At 55.6% G+C, this 14,625-nt stretch overlaps 8 protein-coding genes across 8 annotated transcripts; 1 reads left to right on the top strand and 7 right to left on the bottom strand.

Annotated features, from left to right (window-relative positions):
* Window positions 1-56: 56 nt before the first annotated feature.
* Window positions 57-281, bottom strand: IWZ02DRAFT_385841 (uncharacterized protein; the record flags this gene model as incomplete). Its single annotated transcript, XM_066765431.1, has 1 exon — window positions 57-281. The coding sequence occupies one exon, from the start codon at window positions 279-281 to the stop codon at window positions 57-59; it is 225 nt and encodes a 74-aa protein (XP_066618512.1).
* A 2,853-nt stretch (window positions 282-3,134) lies between these two features.
* On the bottom strand, window positions 3,135-5,023 carry IWZ02DRAFT_103726 (mitochondrial carrier domain-containing protein). Its single transcript, XM_066761293.1, has 7 exons — window positions 4,542-5,023; window positions 4,459-4,493; window positions 4,333-4,412; window positions 4,067-4,285; window positions 3,838-4,020; window positions 3,531-3,788; window positions 3,135-3,403 (listed from the first exon to the last, which is right to left on the bottom strand). The coding sequence occupies exons 1-7, from the start codon at window positions 4,701-4,703 to the stop codon at window positions 3,273-3,275; spliced, it is 1,068 nt and encodes a 355-aa protein (XP_066618511.1). The 5' UTR covers window positions 4,704-5,023; the 3' UTR covers window positions 3,135-3,272.
* On the bottom strand, window positions 5,016-7,430 carry IWZ02DRAFT_463347 (uncharacterized protein). Its single transcript, XM_066768348.1, has 2 exons — window positions 6,109-7,430; window positions 5,016-6,041 (listed from the first exon to the last, which is right to left on the bottom strand). Exons 1-2 carry the CDS (start codon window positions 7,130-7,132, stop codon window positions 5,344-5,346), a joined length of 1,722 nt encoding a protein of 573 aa, XP_066618510.1. The 5' UTR covers window positions 7,133-7,430; the 3' UTR covers window positions 5,016-5,343.
* IWZ02DRAFT_103689 (uncharacterized protein) lies at window positions 6,665-7,504 on the bottom strand. Its single transcript, XM_066761292.1, has 2 exons — window positions 7,140-7,504; window positions 6,665-6,696 (listed from the first exon to the last, which is right to left on the bottom strand). The coding sequence occupies exon 1, from the start codon at window positions 7,434-7,436 to the stop codon at window positions 7,140-7,142; it is 297 nt and encodes a 98-aa protein (XP_066618509.1). The 5' UTR covers window positions 7,437-7,504; the 3' UTR covers window positions 6,665-6,696.
* Window positions 7,431-9,871, bottom strand: IWZ02DRAFT_485364 (uncharacterized protein). Its single transcript, XM_066769222.1, has 2 exons — window positions 9,229-9,871; window positions 7,431-9,162 (listed from the first exon to the last, which is right to left on the bottom strand). Exons 1-2 carry the CDS (start codon window positions 9,765-9,767, stop codon window positions 7,557-7,559), a joined length of 2,145 nt encoding a protein of 714 aa, XP_066618508.1. The 5' UTR covers window positions 9,768-9,871; the 3' UTR covers window positions 7,431-7,556.
* Window positions 9,872-10,380: 509 nt separating this feature from the next.
* IWZ02DRAFT_463345 (uncharacterized protein) lies at window positions 10,381-12,258 on the bottom strand. Its single transcript, XM_066768347.1, has 2 exons — window positions 11,239-12,258; window positions 10,381-11,181 (listed from the first exon to the last, which is right to left on the bottom strand). Exons 1-2 carry the CDS (start codon window positions 11,811-11,813, stop codon window positions 10,818-10,820), a joined length of 939 nt encoding a protein of 312 aa, XP_066618507.1. The 5' UTR covers window positions 11,814-12,258; the 3' UTR covers window positions 10,381-10,817.
* Window positions 12,259-12,358: 100 nt separating this feature from the next.
* IWZ02DRAFT_103626 (uncharacterized protein) lies at window positions 12,359-13,464 on the top strand. Its single transcript, XM_066761291.1, has 2 exons — window positions 12,359-12,853; window positions 12,907-13,464. Exons 1-2 carry the CDS (start codon window positions 12,491-12,493, stop codon window positions 13,348-13,350), a joined length of 807 nt encoding a protein of 268 aa, XP_066618506.1. The 5' UTR covers window positions 12,359-12,490; the 3' UTR covers window positions 13,351-13,464.
* A 4-nt stretch (window positions 13,465-13,468) lies between these two features.
* Window positions 13,469-14,568, bottom strand: IWZ02DRAFT_385919 (Pex19 protein family-domain-containing protein; the record flags this gene model as incomplete). Its single annotated transcript, XM_066765437.1, has 3 exons — window positions 13,469-13,567; window positions 13,614-14,419; window positions 14,475-14,568. The coding sequence occupies 3 exons, from the start codon at window positions 14,566-14,568 to the stop codon at window positions 13,469-13,471; spliced, it is 999 nt and encodes a 332-aa protein (XP_066618505.1).
* Window positions 14,569-14,625: the final 57 nt, after the last annotated feature.

Raw genomic sequence — 14,625 nt, 5'->3', positions numbered from 1 at the left:
GCCTCATCAACAACGATGAAAACGAATATGAAGAAAGAGCAGCAGCAACAGCACTACTACATCTCATCAAGCTCAAACTCCAAACTGACGTCCTCGGAGCAGTCGTGGCAGTAGTAGTTTGAGAAGCCGGCGCACGAGACCTGCATGTTCTTGCACATGTCGATGCTCCAGGCGTCGTACGAGTAGCCCGAGAGCAGCCGGTTTGGGCACACCTCGATGCTGTTGGCCCAGATGTAGTAGTCGTGGTTGCAGTAGTACCAGCTGTAGGTGTAGGAGCACATTTTGGCTGATTTCTTTTCCTTTTCTTCTTCTTCTTGCTGGGTGGGTAGGTCTTGGTTTTTGGGTTGCTTGAAAGAGAAGAAGGAATTAGATGAGCAAAAAGATGTCTTCAAGATGATGTCAAGTTAGAGCGAAGGTGCAAAGCGTGAAGCTGAAGCCAGGCGTTAGCGAGTGGACGAGGTGACAATTGACGAAGCAACAGCGCGCGCAAAGTGGGAAATAAATATACATACATAGCCCGAGAAGAGCGATTGTCAGACTTAACAATGACGGGGATAACGGGGGGTTAATCACTGCGTGTATTATTTTTGTATCCAGATGCCACGCGCGCTGGGCGATAGCGAGGCGATCTAGCCCGAGCTGGAGTGGTCCGGCCGCGGTCGAAAGAAGGGTCCCTTTCTTTGTTCGTACAATGGAACTTTTCAGCCCAACGCAGCGGATAGCTCGGCAGGGCGGAGCGTGTGCAGGTGCTGGCGCCGCGATGTGGATGTGGTACGGTGGCTGATGAGGAGGATCCGGAGAGGTAACGGGTATTGGCAGTGAATGAGGCGCTGGGGATGGGTGATAGACGAAAGGGATTGGGCTGTCTTTCACCACCACGGCAGCTGGACGGGCTGGATGAAGGGCATCGTGAGATGGGCGGCGATGAGGCCGTGGTATTTATGCCGGCATGGAGATCCACCTTGTTGCCGAACTCGGGCAGAGCAGAGCATGGGGTGGTCAGGCTGAGGCTGCTTGCACTGGTCGAAGGCCAGGGTGTGTGTGGTCTGCGTCTGGGTAAGCGTGCAGGTGAGGTGGTCCGCGGATAAGGCCGTGCGGCGCAAGACCCTGGACCTAGACCTGGACCATCAAGACCCTGCATATCCCTTCGCAGATGCTCCCATGAAGCCGTTGGCTGTGTCTCGGGCTGATCCGGCATGCTTGCCGCTGTCCAGTACAGTATGTACGAACATGAATTGTACATGTACAGACACGAACTGCTCGGCTCCTTCCAATGCTGTTGACAGGCATCTGAATCCCAGCGCCTGCACCGAGAAACTGGCCCGCAAGTCTTCATCTCAACACCACATGCATCTGCCTCTGTCTGTCCGGTTTCCATTCTCTCGCGACACAACCTAGCGTCAAACGCCCGGCACCGACGCAGCGCCGCGCCCCCGGACCGGACACTTGCTGAGGTGCGGTCAACGGTCCTGTCCAGTCCACCTCAGCTGCCTGGGCTGTCTGCAACACAAGCGGCGGCGGCGGCGGCGGTCAAAAGTCCTTCACATATCCATACTCCGACAATCGTCCTCCCTCCTCCCTCCCACACTACTCACTCCCTAGTCCATCTTGGCAAAGAAGCGCGCCAAACAGTATCACCCCCCGCTAGTCTATATTCTCTATTCGCCAGCCTGCCCTCATCAATCACAAATCACAAACCACCACCGCTGCCTCACCCCGTCTCCTCTCCCCCGTATTCCCAATTCCAATCCTAACAGCCGCTACCGCTGCAGAGCTGACGCTGACGCCGTAAGCGCGCGCGAGCGGTTGTCTGTCTGTCGCGTGTCGTGGCGACTCGGCAGCGGCTAGCGGAAAAGACGGAGCGTCAGGGTTCGTCGCCTCATGATGCAGCTAGCCAGCCGTTCAACCATTGGTAGGCGAGACGACACGACACGACACGACATAAGCGCCCAGGAAAAATTGACGGAGAAAAGAAGAGAAGGAAGGAGAAAGAAATAGGGCAAAACACGCTCTCCCATCAACTGCCCCCCCCGCCTGTCTGTCTGTCTGTCCATCGTCCGCCTATCCCATCCGCACACCCAGCCCCCAGCCCGCAACCGCCAGGCAGCGTCCGGGGACCAGTGGAGCCAGCCAGCGCGCGATAACAACCACGCAACGCGCCCACCACGGCGCGGCACCTTGATGCTCGCCTCTCAGGTCCGTCCGTCCATCCGTCCCTCTCTCGGCTAGCTACGCTGGAGCGAGGCCCGTCCGTTTCAATCATCCATCCGCCACGGCACGGCACCGTCCACCGCATGTATCGCAGCGTACCTAGAGCGGCACAGCGGCCGGTCGACCAGTTGGATGCTTTGTTTGTTTGAGCACGCGACGCGACGCGATGCGACGCGACACCATACCTCGGATAAGGAGTTATGTAGGTAGGCATGTGGGCATGTAGGTACATATGGAGGTGCCGCACGGGCCGTTCTCGAGAGGCGAGCGAGCGGTACCTAGAGTGGTAGGAATGGGGATTTGGATATCATGCCGTGACCTCGATGTCGTCCTGATCGAGCGGAGAAAGACGAGGAGGACATTTGCTGCATTATTGCTGTCTACCGGCTGCGCAGGTGCATGGGTGGGGAGTTCTGCCCACCGGGCGTACGTATAGCGAGAAGACCGCCAACAGACCTACACACCCGCAAAGCGTTTACTGATAAAGATGCAAATATGTTTATTCCCTAGCCAATGCACTGGCCGGCTATCCTGCGTATCCTGCCTACCTACACCACCACACCCCCGCTACACTATCTGAGCTAGGAGGTATTCAGCAAGCAGACAGAAGCCAGCGAGCCAAGCTCACCGACCGACAGATTGACCTCCCGTTTCGCAACCGTTGGCTTGTCTGTCAGCCACACTGCTTGCTGCTAATCTTGCGTCCTTCAACATCGATGCATGAATCCCTCCAGCAGTCCTTCCCTTTCGCACCTTGGCCGTTGCCGTGTGCAATCGTTCCTCCATATCATCCGCGTGTGTGTGCTGGGAAAAAGGAGTCGTTGTGTTGTATGAGCCGTGCCGAGATAAGAAAAGAATAAGGAGAGGAGAAAGGAAAAGAAGGCGAGCAACTGCAGCTGCTCCACCATCCGTTGTATACTGTACAGAGAGGAGAATGGTGAGGATGGTTTCGTGCCTGCTTTTGTGGTTATGGTCCAGTCCGATCCGATAGATTGGTCGATCCCGTGACGACGCTCGACACGTGACGTCATGACACAAGTTGATGTTGGCGAAAAAGATATTTATGCTCGGCCGTGGGTGCGCAACAGCTCTTCGTCGTACTCGAGGCGATTGATTCTCTTCTTAGTATACTCAAAGGCCGAGAAGAAGATGGCGTTGACGACACACGAGCGGCTCATTGAAACGCCAATGCCTATCATTGCAAATCGGATTAGCGCTCAAGTCACAGACAAAGCCAAGACGTTTGGTTGGTCGATTTGCTCCCCTAGTGCACTTGACTAGCGTGCAGGTGGGGTGGTGCCGTGCCGCCTATGACGTACCCTTGTACATGCGAGGATTGAAGAATTGAATCTTGGGGCGGTCCGTTTTGTTCTTGTGTTGTGTGAAGCAGTTGCGCTGGTAGATGGACTTGGCCGTGTCGATGGGGTAGATGCAGGCCCAGCTGACGAGACCACACAGCCCGCCTGCAATTACGACGGCGAGGGGCGAAGTAGGCGAGTTGCCCCGGGCGTTGGCGAGGAGCTGCTTGGAGCTTTCGTACGTTGTGAAATAAATCCCAGTCCCGATACTGTCGCGGACTACCGTTGACGTCAGCATTGCCTCCTCAGTCAAACCGACACAACTCACGCAAGTGATAGTGAACACCGGCATAGAGGCCACCAAAGCCCCTCTGCCTGACGAGATTTTGCGCAGTCCTCAGCGTGCCCAGCTCTGCGTAACTAGCGCTGATTGGGTTTGGCTTCGCATTGCCCTCTTTGGATTGAGCGAGCACGGAAATCTGAGCGCTCATCTTGGTGAGCTCAAAGGGACCTGGGAAAAGTCAGCCAGCGTCTACAATGCCGTTTCCATGCCATACAGGCAATAAATGTGATTACAGCGCCAGCCGTCGCACCGGCGGCCCCGAAACACGACATGGTTGCAATGTTGGGCATGGCTCCTGTGCTATTGGCAATTGCGAGCGGCGAGCTGCCCGTGGCTCTCTTCATCCATTCATCGTAGGTGTATTTGGCACGCTGGTAGACCGAAAAGGACACTGTGCGGACGAGTGTGATGCTTGCGAGCGGAGAAAATACGCCTGGATTTCGTTAGTGAAGCGACACACAGCGCAAGTTCCTCGCTCACCTCGCCAAAAGCCCTTGGTGCCCTCTGTGCGGTATGTGTGCTGAACGCAATCGACGACGCCGGTGAATCTGTTGGAATATCTGCAGACGGTCAGAAGAGTCGGCAATAAGAGCAGATGATCCATACGTCTGCATGCGCGTCTTGACCGAATCCAACGGATACTACAGCAGCGTCAGAAAGGTCTGTTTGCAGAGGACGATTCGACTCACGGCCGTGACGGTCGACAGCAAGCTGCTCGAGCTCGCCGCAATCTCGGTCCTATATTTCTTGCAGAGCTTGGTGTATTCGTGCCTCAGCACGACCGAATCGGGGACGGGGTGCTGCGGCGCCGCCGCAACGGCGGCACCGTCTTCTCTCGCGCTCGAGGGCATGCTGGCTATCGCTAGCGTTTGAAGACCAAGAGCGGTCTTCAAGGCAATCGCGACTTAGCCAGCAGCCTATCCAGGTCCATCAGCTTGCCCCAGCAGAGTCGACGTGGTGGGCGGCGCGGTCGCTGGGGTGTTGAAAATTGGCGGGTGTGGTTGTGAAGGGTTGAAGGCTGCGGGGTCGTTCGCGTAGGAGCTGAGGGCTATGTAGGTCGGTTGTGTGGCAACGACTCGGGCGCGTCGCGTGGTTTGGTTGGCAGCAGAGACGAGGAGCAAAATGAGCCGTGGGGATTGATGGACGGTTGACGTTGTGTTTGACAAAGCTCGCTGGCGGTTATGATGTGCCCTCGTGGGGAAGCCCTCTCCGCTGATCGACACCACTCTTCCTGCTAGTGCTTCACTCGTCGACAGTGCCTTTTGCCTACTCGCATGATTCCATCGCCGCCCTCTACCCACACCACCTCACCCTGCCGCCCGCTTTTGGTCCAACTCGAAAAGGCCCGATATCAGACGACCTGATCTGACAGATACCCCGGCCCTCTTGTGTGACGCTAGGTCAATTATCCACCTTATTTCGCGCTCGCCGGCGGCGCGCCTGGACTCGCACATGTCATGACCATCATTCCATTCACTGCAACTGCTACTGCTACAACAGAATCATGGCCAATCCACTCGCCATTCCTGCCACGATCCATATCCAGCCCCAGACTGCAGCATTCAGTGTGGCTAAGCTGGGTGCTTCTTTTGCGACTGCGCTTGGCGACGCAGTTCCTGTCCCGGTATACGTACAACTGTTTCCACAGCCATACCCACTCGGACAGCAGCCTCCTCCCTGATTTGCTGCGCAGCTCGACCATCCGCTGGCACAGACTCCCGTCGTCGAAGCAAAGCTGACGCCCGACTCACCGGCTATCGTCAGCGAATTCCCGTCAACGACTGTAATGCTTGCAGAAGCCGGACACGACGTCGAGTGACAGTCGCGGCCTACTCGACAGCATCCACCCTGATAAAATGCCGAGCACATGTAAAAGCCAGTCGGACAGCCATTGAGGCTTTCAGAGGCAGTGCCCGTAGTAAGAGGCGACGTGCCTGACGATTCATCACTGCCGCTCGTTGGGCGGAATGGCGCAACAGCACTGGCGGTGCTCGAGGCTGCGTTTGTTGACGAGTCTTGGGTACTTGTGGACGTGCTCTCTGACGATGGGTTCCTTGATTGGGATTGGGTCGTTGCTGTCGTTATCGACGTCCGGCGAGAGGCTTGGCCGGTGGCCGTGCTGGACAGAGTTGACGTCCTCGTCGTCCCTTTTTCCGTGATGATTGTCGTACTGATTGATGCCTTGAGACCTAGCATGAGTCAGTTAAGGATACGAGGGACCATAAAGCTTGGCTGAAGAAGGCTCCGGGTACTCACATCCTACACCTGAACAGTAATAGTCTGGGATACAGCAGCCACCATTTGTGCTGTCGGGACAGCTCGAATATCCCGCCGAAGTGTCGCAATTGGCTACTCCTCCCCCACAGGTACTTCCTTCAGGACAACAGCCAACGTCTCCATTCCCTGTATCCTGTACAATTTGGCACACCTCTCCTACTCCACAGCAAGAATCGGGTCGGTCGATGCTCGTGCAGGCAGACGTTCCAGTCGGACATTGGAAGTCCCGCCTTTGGACTGCGCCATGCTCGCCCTGTTGGAAGAATCTTGGGAAATTCCAGTGACGGCTAACATCCTCCGCGTGCTTCAACACGGGCGGCAGCAGAGTCACGTTGAGATAGTCGTCGTCTCCAAGCATGACTTGGTTGTGATCCGCGCCGGCTGCAGCAGCGCCAAACTCCCAATAGTCCAAGTAAAACTTTTGGCCCGGGTCTTCGCTCATCTTGCGGACGGCGCGCGGTACCTCGACGTTGATGCGCGCGCGGATTCCGGCATCGCGCTTGACGAGGGCCTCTTGCTCTGGCCAGTGCCTTTCATGTCGCGCCAAGTTGAAGGGCCGTTCCGGTTCTGCGGGGACAAGGTGAGCAGAGGAGACGAGGAGGAGACATGACGACAACGAGAGAAGAGGGCGCGGCATGGAGACGGCGCTTTTGATCCGCGCGGCAGGCCTGTGTCGAGCGACCCAGACGGAGCACGAGCAGAGGACGCAGGAAAAAGGCTCGGACAAAGGTCCAATTCGGCAGGTAGGAATGTTTAGATATGTACAAGTTGATAGCGAGAAAGAGACTAGGACAGGGAGGTGACAGGCAAACAAAAAGACTATTTCTTCGGTAGCGCGCGGGCTGCCGTCAATGTCTGTCGGGCAGGGTTGCTGCGGAGCCCTGCACTGCACGGTGAAGATGGCTGGAAGTAGTGCTTCCTGTGGGTGCTTTTTTAAATTCGAGAGGTTGGGCTGGGCGACAACGACGACAGCGACGACAAGGCTGCTGACCGCCGGTCTCATCGCGTACCTATTTCACAGTGCCTGTTGCTGACATGACATGGTTGCGCATCCGGGCTGCGTCGCTGTGAATGATTGCGTCATTTGTGCCCGATGCCGTCGTCGAGCATTTCGTTGGACGGCAGACTTGTGCGTTCGAGAGTGAGGGAGGGAGGGTTGGAAACGAGAGGCGTGTGGAGCAGGCAAGCATTCGACGGGGAACGGAGCTGACGGGCGGGAGCGGAGAAACGGGCGCACGGGCCTTTGCCGCCACCAAACACTGGGTTACCATGGCAAGAGCTTCGGCCAGCAAACGACGACCAAACATGTTCTGTGGATTCTAGCTTGATCTCGCATGAGACGTCATGGTGTGTAAGTGAATGTGGAAATCTTGAGGGTGTTCAAACTAGACAGTGTAAAATTCTATGAAAGGCGCTTGTATGGTCAGTCAGTCCTCATCAAAAGCTGTGGTCCAATGCCGCATCAAACAATAAGCTGGTCCGTGGCAACCATCGAGCCTTGGTCTTCCATCGCTGGAAGCAGAAGAAGACCTCTCTTTCGAGTTCGTCTGGTTTCCCTTAACCTCACTTTCCTTCCTGTCGGCTTCTGGATTTTCAGGCAGCTTCTCTGGGTTGGTGTCTTGGCCGAGGTCAGAACCAGAGGGTTGACCAAGCTGTGGCCTGCTGTTCATCATCGCTTGAGCCTGAACTTGCGCCTGAGCCTGAGCCTGGGCCTGGGCTTGGGCCTGGGACTGAGCCTGAGCCATCGCCTCCCTCTGAGCCCGTAGAGCGGCCTGTTTCCGCCATACTTCAACAAGTCCCCAATATTCCTCGTCTGGAAGCTCCATCAACTTCTGTCTCTTAGCTTCCGGAATTTCAGGAGAAATGTGTCTCGCTCTCTTCGGCGCAGAAGGACCGGGCATACCAGCTTGTGCTGCACTAGCGCGATGCTGAGCCATGGCGAGCGCGAGCGCTGCATCCATGCTCGAGGCATTCGGCATCTGCAGTTGCTGTCCTGCTGCAGGCATGGACGGCCGTGGCCCATTGTTCGATGACGCCTGAGCCTGGCTATTGAGTTTTGCGAGCAAGACTTCGCAGGCGTTCAAAAATTGCTCCTCTGGGAGACCCATCAATCTCAGTTTTATGGCTTCGGGGAAGTCGGGAGCAAAGCAGCTTGCTCTGTCAGGTGCGGGAGCATCAGAAATTTGAGCTTGTGATAAAGCAGCGCGATACTGAGCTATGAGTATAGCCGTTTGCCGCCCATACGGCAGGGAAGTTCCTCGTGCTTGTGGTCCAGGAGCGGGAGGAGCAAAACCAGGAGTTGTGGGGGCAAAACCAGGCGATGAAGTGCCAAAACCAGGAGATGTAGGAGAATAACTTGGAGATACAGGAGAATGGGTGGGAGAATAACCAGGAGATGACGGACTGAAACCAGGAGATGAAGCACCAGCAAAGCCAGGAGGTGAACCGGCGGCAGGCGCTGGCGCCGGTGGATGGTGTGGTATTTGAATTTGGGGAACGCCTCGAGTCGCTGGGTTCGGAGGGGCGTATGAGTGGGAGACTCCAACGCTATACGACTGCTGATCAGGTGTCGAGTCGCTCGGAAAAAGAGGCTGCCATTCACCTGCAAGAGGTCCGCCATAACTAGCATGCGGCAGTAGTGGAGGCGGATCTTTAGTCGTGTCTTCCACGGCCGAGCCCTGAGGTCCGTTGGCCAAAATAAGGCTGTCAAGAGTGGTCCGAGTATCCAAGTAAGCATTCTCGAGCTCCTTCTTTGCCATTGACGGCGGAGTCCCCCTGACAAGGCCGTACTGCACGCGTCTGATTAGTCCAAGCAAGTTGTTAACATGGGTTGCAACCTGGTCCAGAGACTCGACCGTGAGGTCTAGCGGAGTGTCGGCAGAGGTCATTTCTGTATCCTCGTCCAGATCTTTCGAAATGGAAGTCCCTGAATAGTTGTTCGATTGCTGCCCTGATGCGTTGGTGGAAATAGATGGTTCCCGGGACGACTTGTCGACAGCCGGCAACCTCCCTTCCACTGCCAGATTGATCGAACTGCGACGGACTATCAGTAAGACTTCTCTCTGGTTGAGAACGGACAGCGTCGCTAGTCAGACTTACGGAAAAGACAAGGCATTCTGATCAGCCGCCACGGCAGCCTTGTACCTCGCCTCCGCTTCGTTCCTCGCACGAATCAAATTCGAGAGCTCATCAAATCTTTCCCTATCCACGCGCTCCCTGTGCACATCGCGCGCAACCTCCAAAACCCCCAAAAGCAGCTGCAGCGTCGTTTTCAACCTATCAAGATCGGCGTTCAACTCCTGCACCTTGACCTGTCGAAACGGCCACGCCAGCCTACTCGATCTCGACTTGCTCAGAGCGGCGTCCATCTCCTTGAAAATCGAATCGCAGTGATCCATGGCTTTCTGGGCCGTGTCGACCGCTTCGGCGCGCAACAACGCCTGCACCTTGGCATCTTTGAACACGTCTCCAAGCTCTTTGATTGTTTTGGACGTCAGGTCGACGTGTTCGCCTAGGTAGGTGATGCGCTTGCTTGCTCCGGCTACCGAGTTGGCGTAGTCGTAGATGTTTTTTGAGAGCTTGAGCCCGAAATCTGCAACGCCGACGGCGGAGGCAACGACGCCTAGCACGTCAGCCATGGGAGGGGGGAATTTAGATGGGAGCCCCGCGACTGAAGGATTGAGCGCGAGGAGAGAGTGTTCGGTCAGTTTGCTCAAGGAACAGTCGTGGTTTGGCCTCCTGTGTCACTAGACATGTCCTGACCGCACATGCTGATCAGCACCGCTTGTAGAGGAGCTGAGATGGCCCCCAAACATGCTGCATATCATGCAGGCATTGTCCAACGAGGTGGAGCATCTCTATTAGAAGGGTTTCTGGAGGCAGAATGCTCTGATTAGTGGATTTAAAGGCGGAAAGAATCTGATTAGTAGAAAGTTTCTATAACCAAAGTTTACCCGCCCATATATAAGACCTCACCTTACTATAGTGGGTTAGCTTTGTGCCTTAGATAAACTTAATGCCTTAAATACTTAATGCTATTGTGCTGCTGTAAATACGACTATAAATACTGCTGCAAATACTGCTGTAAATACTGCTGCGTACTGCTGCGAGTACTGTTGCGAGTACTGCTGCGAGTACTGCTGCAAATACTGCTGTAAATACTACTGTAAATACTGCTGCGAACACTACCGTAAATACGTCCTGGACGCTCCCACTCTCCTCGCTGCGCTAGGTGCCCTCAAGGGAGGGTAGGCACGAGTAGTGGCCCGAGCTTTCGGACTATTTTTGAGGCGCAAGCTCAGACAAAATGCAAAAGAAAAGAGCCTTCTTGAATGCAGATTACGACCTTGTCCGGTGATGCTGAGCTACGGCTGTTGGAGAGGGACAAAACTTGGTGGTTGAGGTTGTCAGTTGCAACCGACAGCCACAGCACAAGCCACACCAGACGCCAGCCCTGCACCGCCCTGGTGTTTACCATGGCAAGCTTATTTGACTGGGATTTGTTACGGCTTTGCAGCGCGTTTTTACCATTTCCTTTGAGAAAAAGTTTTATTTGTGAAGAGCTCACACCATCTCAAGAATTCAATACCTTGTCCGCCCTTCCCATCTGTCTTCGAAAGTTGAGAAGAAAAGAGCGACCCATGAAGTAAATCTCAAACATTATGTCTTTTACGCGCTGCCGTGCCAAATTATCGATTCCAATGCCAATTTCTGCTCTCAATCTCCATCGAGACATTTGTAAAACGCCGCAACAGAACGAGGGCTGCCGTCCTGGTCTCGCTTGAAGCCGCTGCCGGTTCGGCGAGAACATCGATTATGAGACGGTCTAGTTCAGTTCGCGCATTCGAGTAGGTTATCTTAAGCATTGTCTTTTGGTAGAGAGGCAAGTTGTTGTCCCTGGATCCGGTAAAGCTCTGCTTCGCTCTCGCAACCACCTGAAGCAGGTTGTTGATATGGGCTTCGGCTTGATTCAGTGCATCAGCTGTGCTGCTTTGGTTTTGAAGGGACCCGGAAGCAAATAGCGAAATGCCCCTTGCGGTCAAGCTGTTTTTCCTGCGAGATAGCTTTAGTGAGACTTCCAAACCAGATCATGGAGATTGACGAACATACAAGTTCTGGTGGTCCCCGTTGACGCGTGACAAGCATGCTTCGTATCTTGCCACGGCCTCTCGCTCCTCATGAACCAGGTCTTCAATTTTCCTAGGCCTGTCCTCGATGTCCTTGCCCTGTTTGACAAGGAGAGCGCACTTCAAAAGTTCAGTGAGAAGTAGCAACGTGATCTTCAGCTTGTCCAGTTCCACATCCAAGACTGTAATGTTCAGCCTGTCCAGTTCCACATTCAAGACGTCGACATTGACTTGCCAAAACGGCCAACTGGAGCCCACGGTGTTTGGTTTAGACCTATCGATTGCCACATCAAGCTTGCTGAAGATTCCTTTGCAGGCGCACACGGCGTCTATAGCCGCGTCCACCGCCTCTTGGCACAGCAATGCGCGAACCTGGGTATCTTTAAACAACTCGCCAAGCTCTTTGATGGTCACCGACGTCCCCACGATAGCTTTTTCAAGGTCCGCCATTCGTGGAATAGCTTCGGCGTGGTCGATGATACTTCTGTACAGTTGGAATCCAAGACCGGCAGTTTCAATAGCGGAGCCGGTGACATCGAGGGCTGCGAGGACATCCATAGTGTCATAGATTGAAGTTCGGGTCGCGTAGAAAGATGGAGTGATCGATTTCTCTTGCAAAAAGTTCCAGAGACAGAATGACCCATCAGGCTGAAGAAGCAGCGGAGGCTCAGCGTCTTATGTTGCCGGCGTGGTCGCACAGGCTGTCTAGCCCAGCCCAGGGAGGAGGCAGTGAAGGCTTATGTGAGGGCATCATGGTGCGTAAAAAGAAAGGTGATATATCCTGGTTCTTGCTGAGTGATGGACAACAGCTCCCTACACGTAACTAGTGGTAGACAACTCCCTTCGGGCAACTGCGGTCGTGAACGAATCTTTCATAGCTTCAGTGAGATGTCGCTTCTTTCACCTATTGCAACTTCATTGGAGCTATTTTAAATGAAAGACTGCACCGTCGAGGTGCTTTGCCCTGGAAGCTGGAGAGACACGAAGATGTTGTTCGGGGGTCGGACGCCGGGGCAAACAGAAGCCACACCACACAAGCCACACCCACCCACCACCACAACCCCTGCATCATCCCAGCAAGCACTAACAAGCATTGACCAGCAACGCGTTCACGTTCCGGTCCCCTTCCGCTCGTCTCAACGGCGCCAGACCACCCGACACCACCAGCTCAACCCTACCTGCCATACACCGCACCTGCTCCTTCCTGTCGGCCCAGCCTTCTACTAGACATCGCTATGCTCGCCTTCATGTCTCGTCCACCCTACGCCGCCGTTGCGCCTCCGCAAGATCCGCCACACGCCTACGCGCCGACGCGCTCCTCGCCTCTCACTCCGCGCGACCCGAATGCACACCTCGCCCCACGCCCTTTTCCCTTTGCCTACACCAATAGCGCCATGGACGCGCAGCCATCACAAGGAGTGTTTGGCAAGCCGACAGCACCCGCACGATCAACGCCGCTTGCAAGGAGAGAAGCGAAGCCGAACCCACTTCTGCAACGGAGTGGGAGTGACGCCGTGCGCGAGCGTCGACGCGACATGTTTCTGCGGCGAGTGGCGAACGATAGGGACGACCGGCGGTGGGCGGCTAGAAGCGAGCAGGTATGTTGGCCGTCAGCGCGTTGGTCGGACGAGGACTAAGATTGCGCGTGTAGATCCTAAGGCTAGACTATGTACAGAGGCAGAAGAGGTGGGAGGCGGAAATGGCCAGGCGAGCACCCAAAGCTGCTGAGCCACCGTCGGACGAGGACGACGACGACACAGATGCCATGTGGGAGGGTCAGGAGGACGATGTTGTTGCCAGCAGCCAGGCGACGAATTGGTCGTATCAGCGCCCGTTGTCACAACAGCAAAGGAGCGAGTCACTGGAGCAAGAAGCGGACGTAGTGGCGCAACAGGAAGACGCCGAGCTTGAGGCTTTGCTGGACATGATGGAGGAAGAGGAGCAAGGCCAGGACGACGACGGTCCAGCCTTTGGGAGTGACGACGAGTACGACCACATCTTTGACGAGGCCTTCAATGCACCACCGAGAAGTCGTCATGGCCCCCCACAAGACACAATCCACGACAATGACGACGATATGGACATGACGGGCTGAGAAACAGGTGTTGGGAGAATTGGGTATCATCTTATTTCTTGCTTGCTGTCCAGAAACCATATGTACAGGCATCACCGTAATTACGAGCTTGTCATACCAAGGACACTTTTGAATCAAACTATTGCGTTGGACATCCCGCGTCCAGCTCGCCCAGAGCCTCGCGCGCGGCACCGTCGTCTCCAACCAGATCAGGCGGTGGTGATCCGGCAGCTTGCATCTTAAAGTTGTCAGCGCATCTCCGGAAACATGTTGCGAAAACTCACCTTTTGCATCCGTTCCACAATGTACTCCCTGTCTGCAGTATTCTCATCACTGTATTCGCTTCTCTCAAACCTCTGCACAATCTCCTTGACACAGCGCTGCTGCTCATCATAACGCGCCAGATCCTCCTTGTTGCACTTTTCCCGATTCTTCTCAAACCAGCCGGGAAACTTGTCGTCAAGGTCCTTCATGGGCTCGTATAAAATCTCCTTGTTGGTCAACTGCTCCATCATGCCCATGAGCATTTTGGAAAAGTCCTCGTCATTCGCGCCTCCCTCTCCAGCTCCCGGGAAGCCGCCGCGCTCCATCTCGGCCAGCATTTGCGCCAAAAAGTCGTCCGAGCCAGACGACGCGGCGGCGGCATCAGCCTGCTCGCCCGACGCCTGCATGCGCTCCATTGTGCGGCGAATCTGCTCCTGAAAGTTTTCATCCTTTTTATCGGCAGCGGCTGGCTTTGCGCTGGCGGCACCGGGCGTCGAAGTTGTGGACGCAGGTTTGGCGCTGGAACCAGCAGCGCTGGCAGCGGCGGGGTTGGCGTCGGCAGCAGCAGCATCGCCGAGCTCCTTCATGAGGTCTTCAAACTGCTTTTGCATGTCGGGATTGTTGCCCAGCTCGCCAAGCAGCTCAGCCATGCCGGCCTGTAGCTGTTGTGCGAATTCGTCGTCGTCGGGAGCCTGCGCAGAGGCAGAGGCGGGGGCGGGGGCGGGGGCGGCGGGGGCAGCGGGTCTGCCTGGACCAGATACGGACGGCTGCGATGGAGCAGAGGGTTTGTCTTCGAGTTTGGTGGCGGAGAATTCGTCGAGGACGTCTACGGTGCAGTCAGTATGGGTGTCGGCAGTGCGCAGTGCAGGGCGCTTGCGGACCATCTAGATCGTCGAGGTCATCTTCGTCTGGGTCTGGGATTTCCTCGACGGCCTGCGCAGGAGGCGGCTGCTTCTTGTCGTCCTTGTCCGCCATGATTCCGTGCCAGAGTGCTGCTGCTCAAGGAATATGACGGGGAGGACAAGTGCATCG

The sequence above is a fragment of the Phyllosticta citriasiana genome (genome assembly GCF_038021145.1).
Source record: "Phyllosticta citriasiana strain CBS 120426 chromosome Unknown IWZ02scaffold_17, whole genome shotgun sequence".
NCBI classification, from domain to species: domain Eukaryota; kingdom Fungi; phylum Ascomycota; class Dothideomycetes; order Botryosphaeriales; family Phyllostictaceae; genus Phyllosticta; species Phyllosticta citriasiana.
This window is presented reverse-complemented; position numbering and strand designations above follow the sequence as displayed.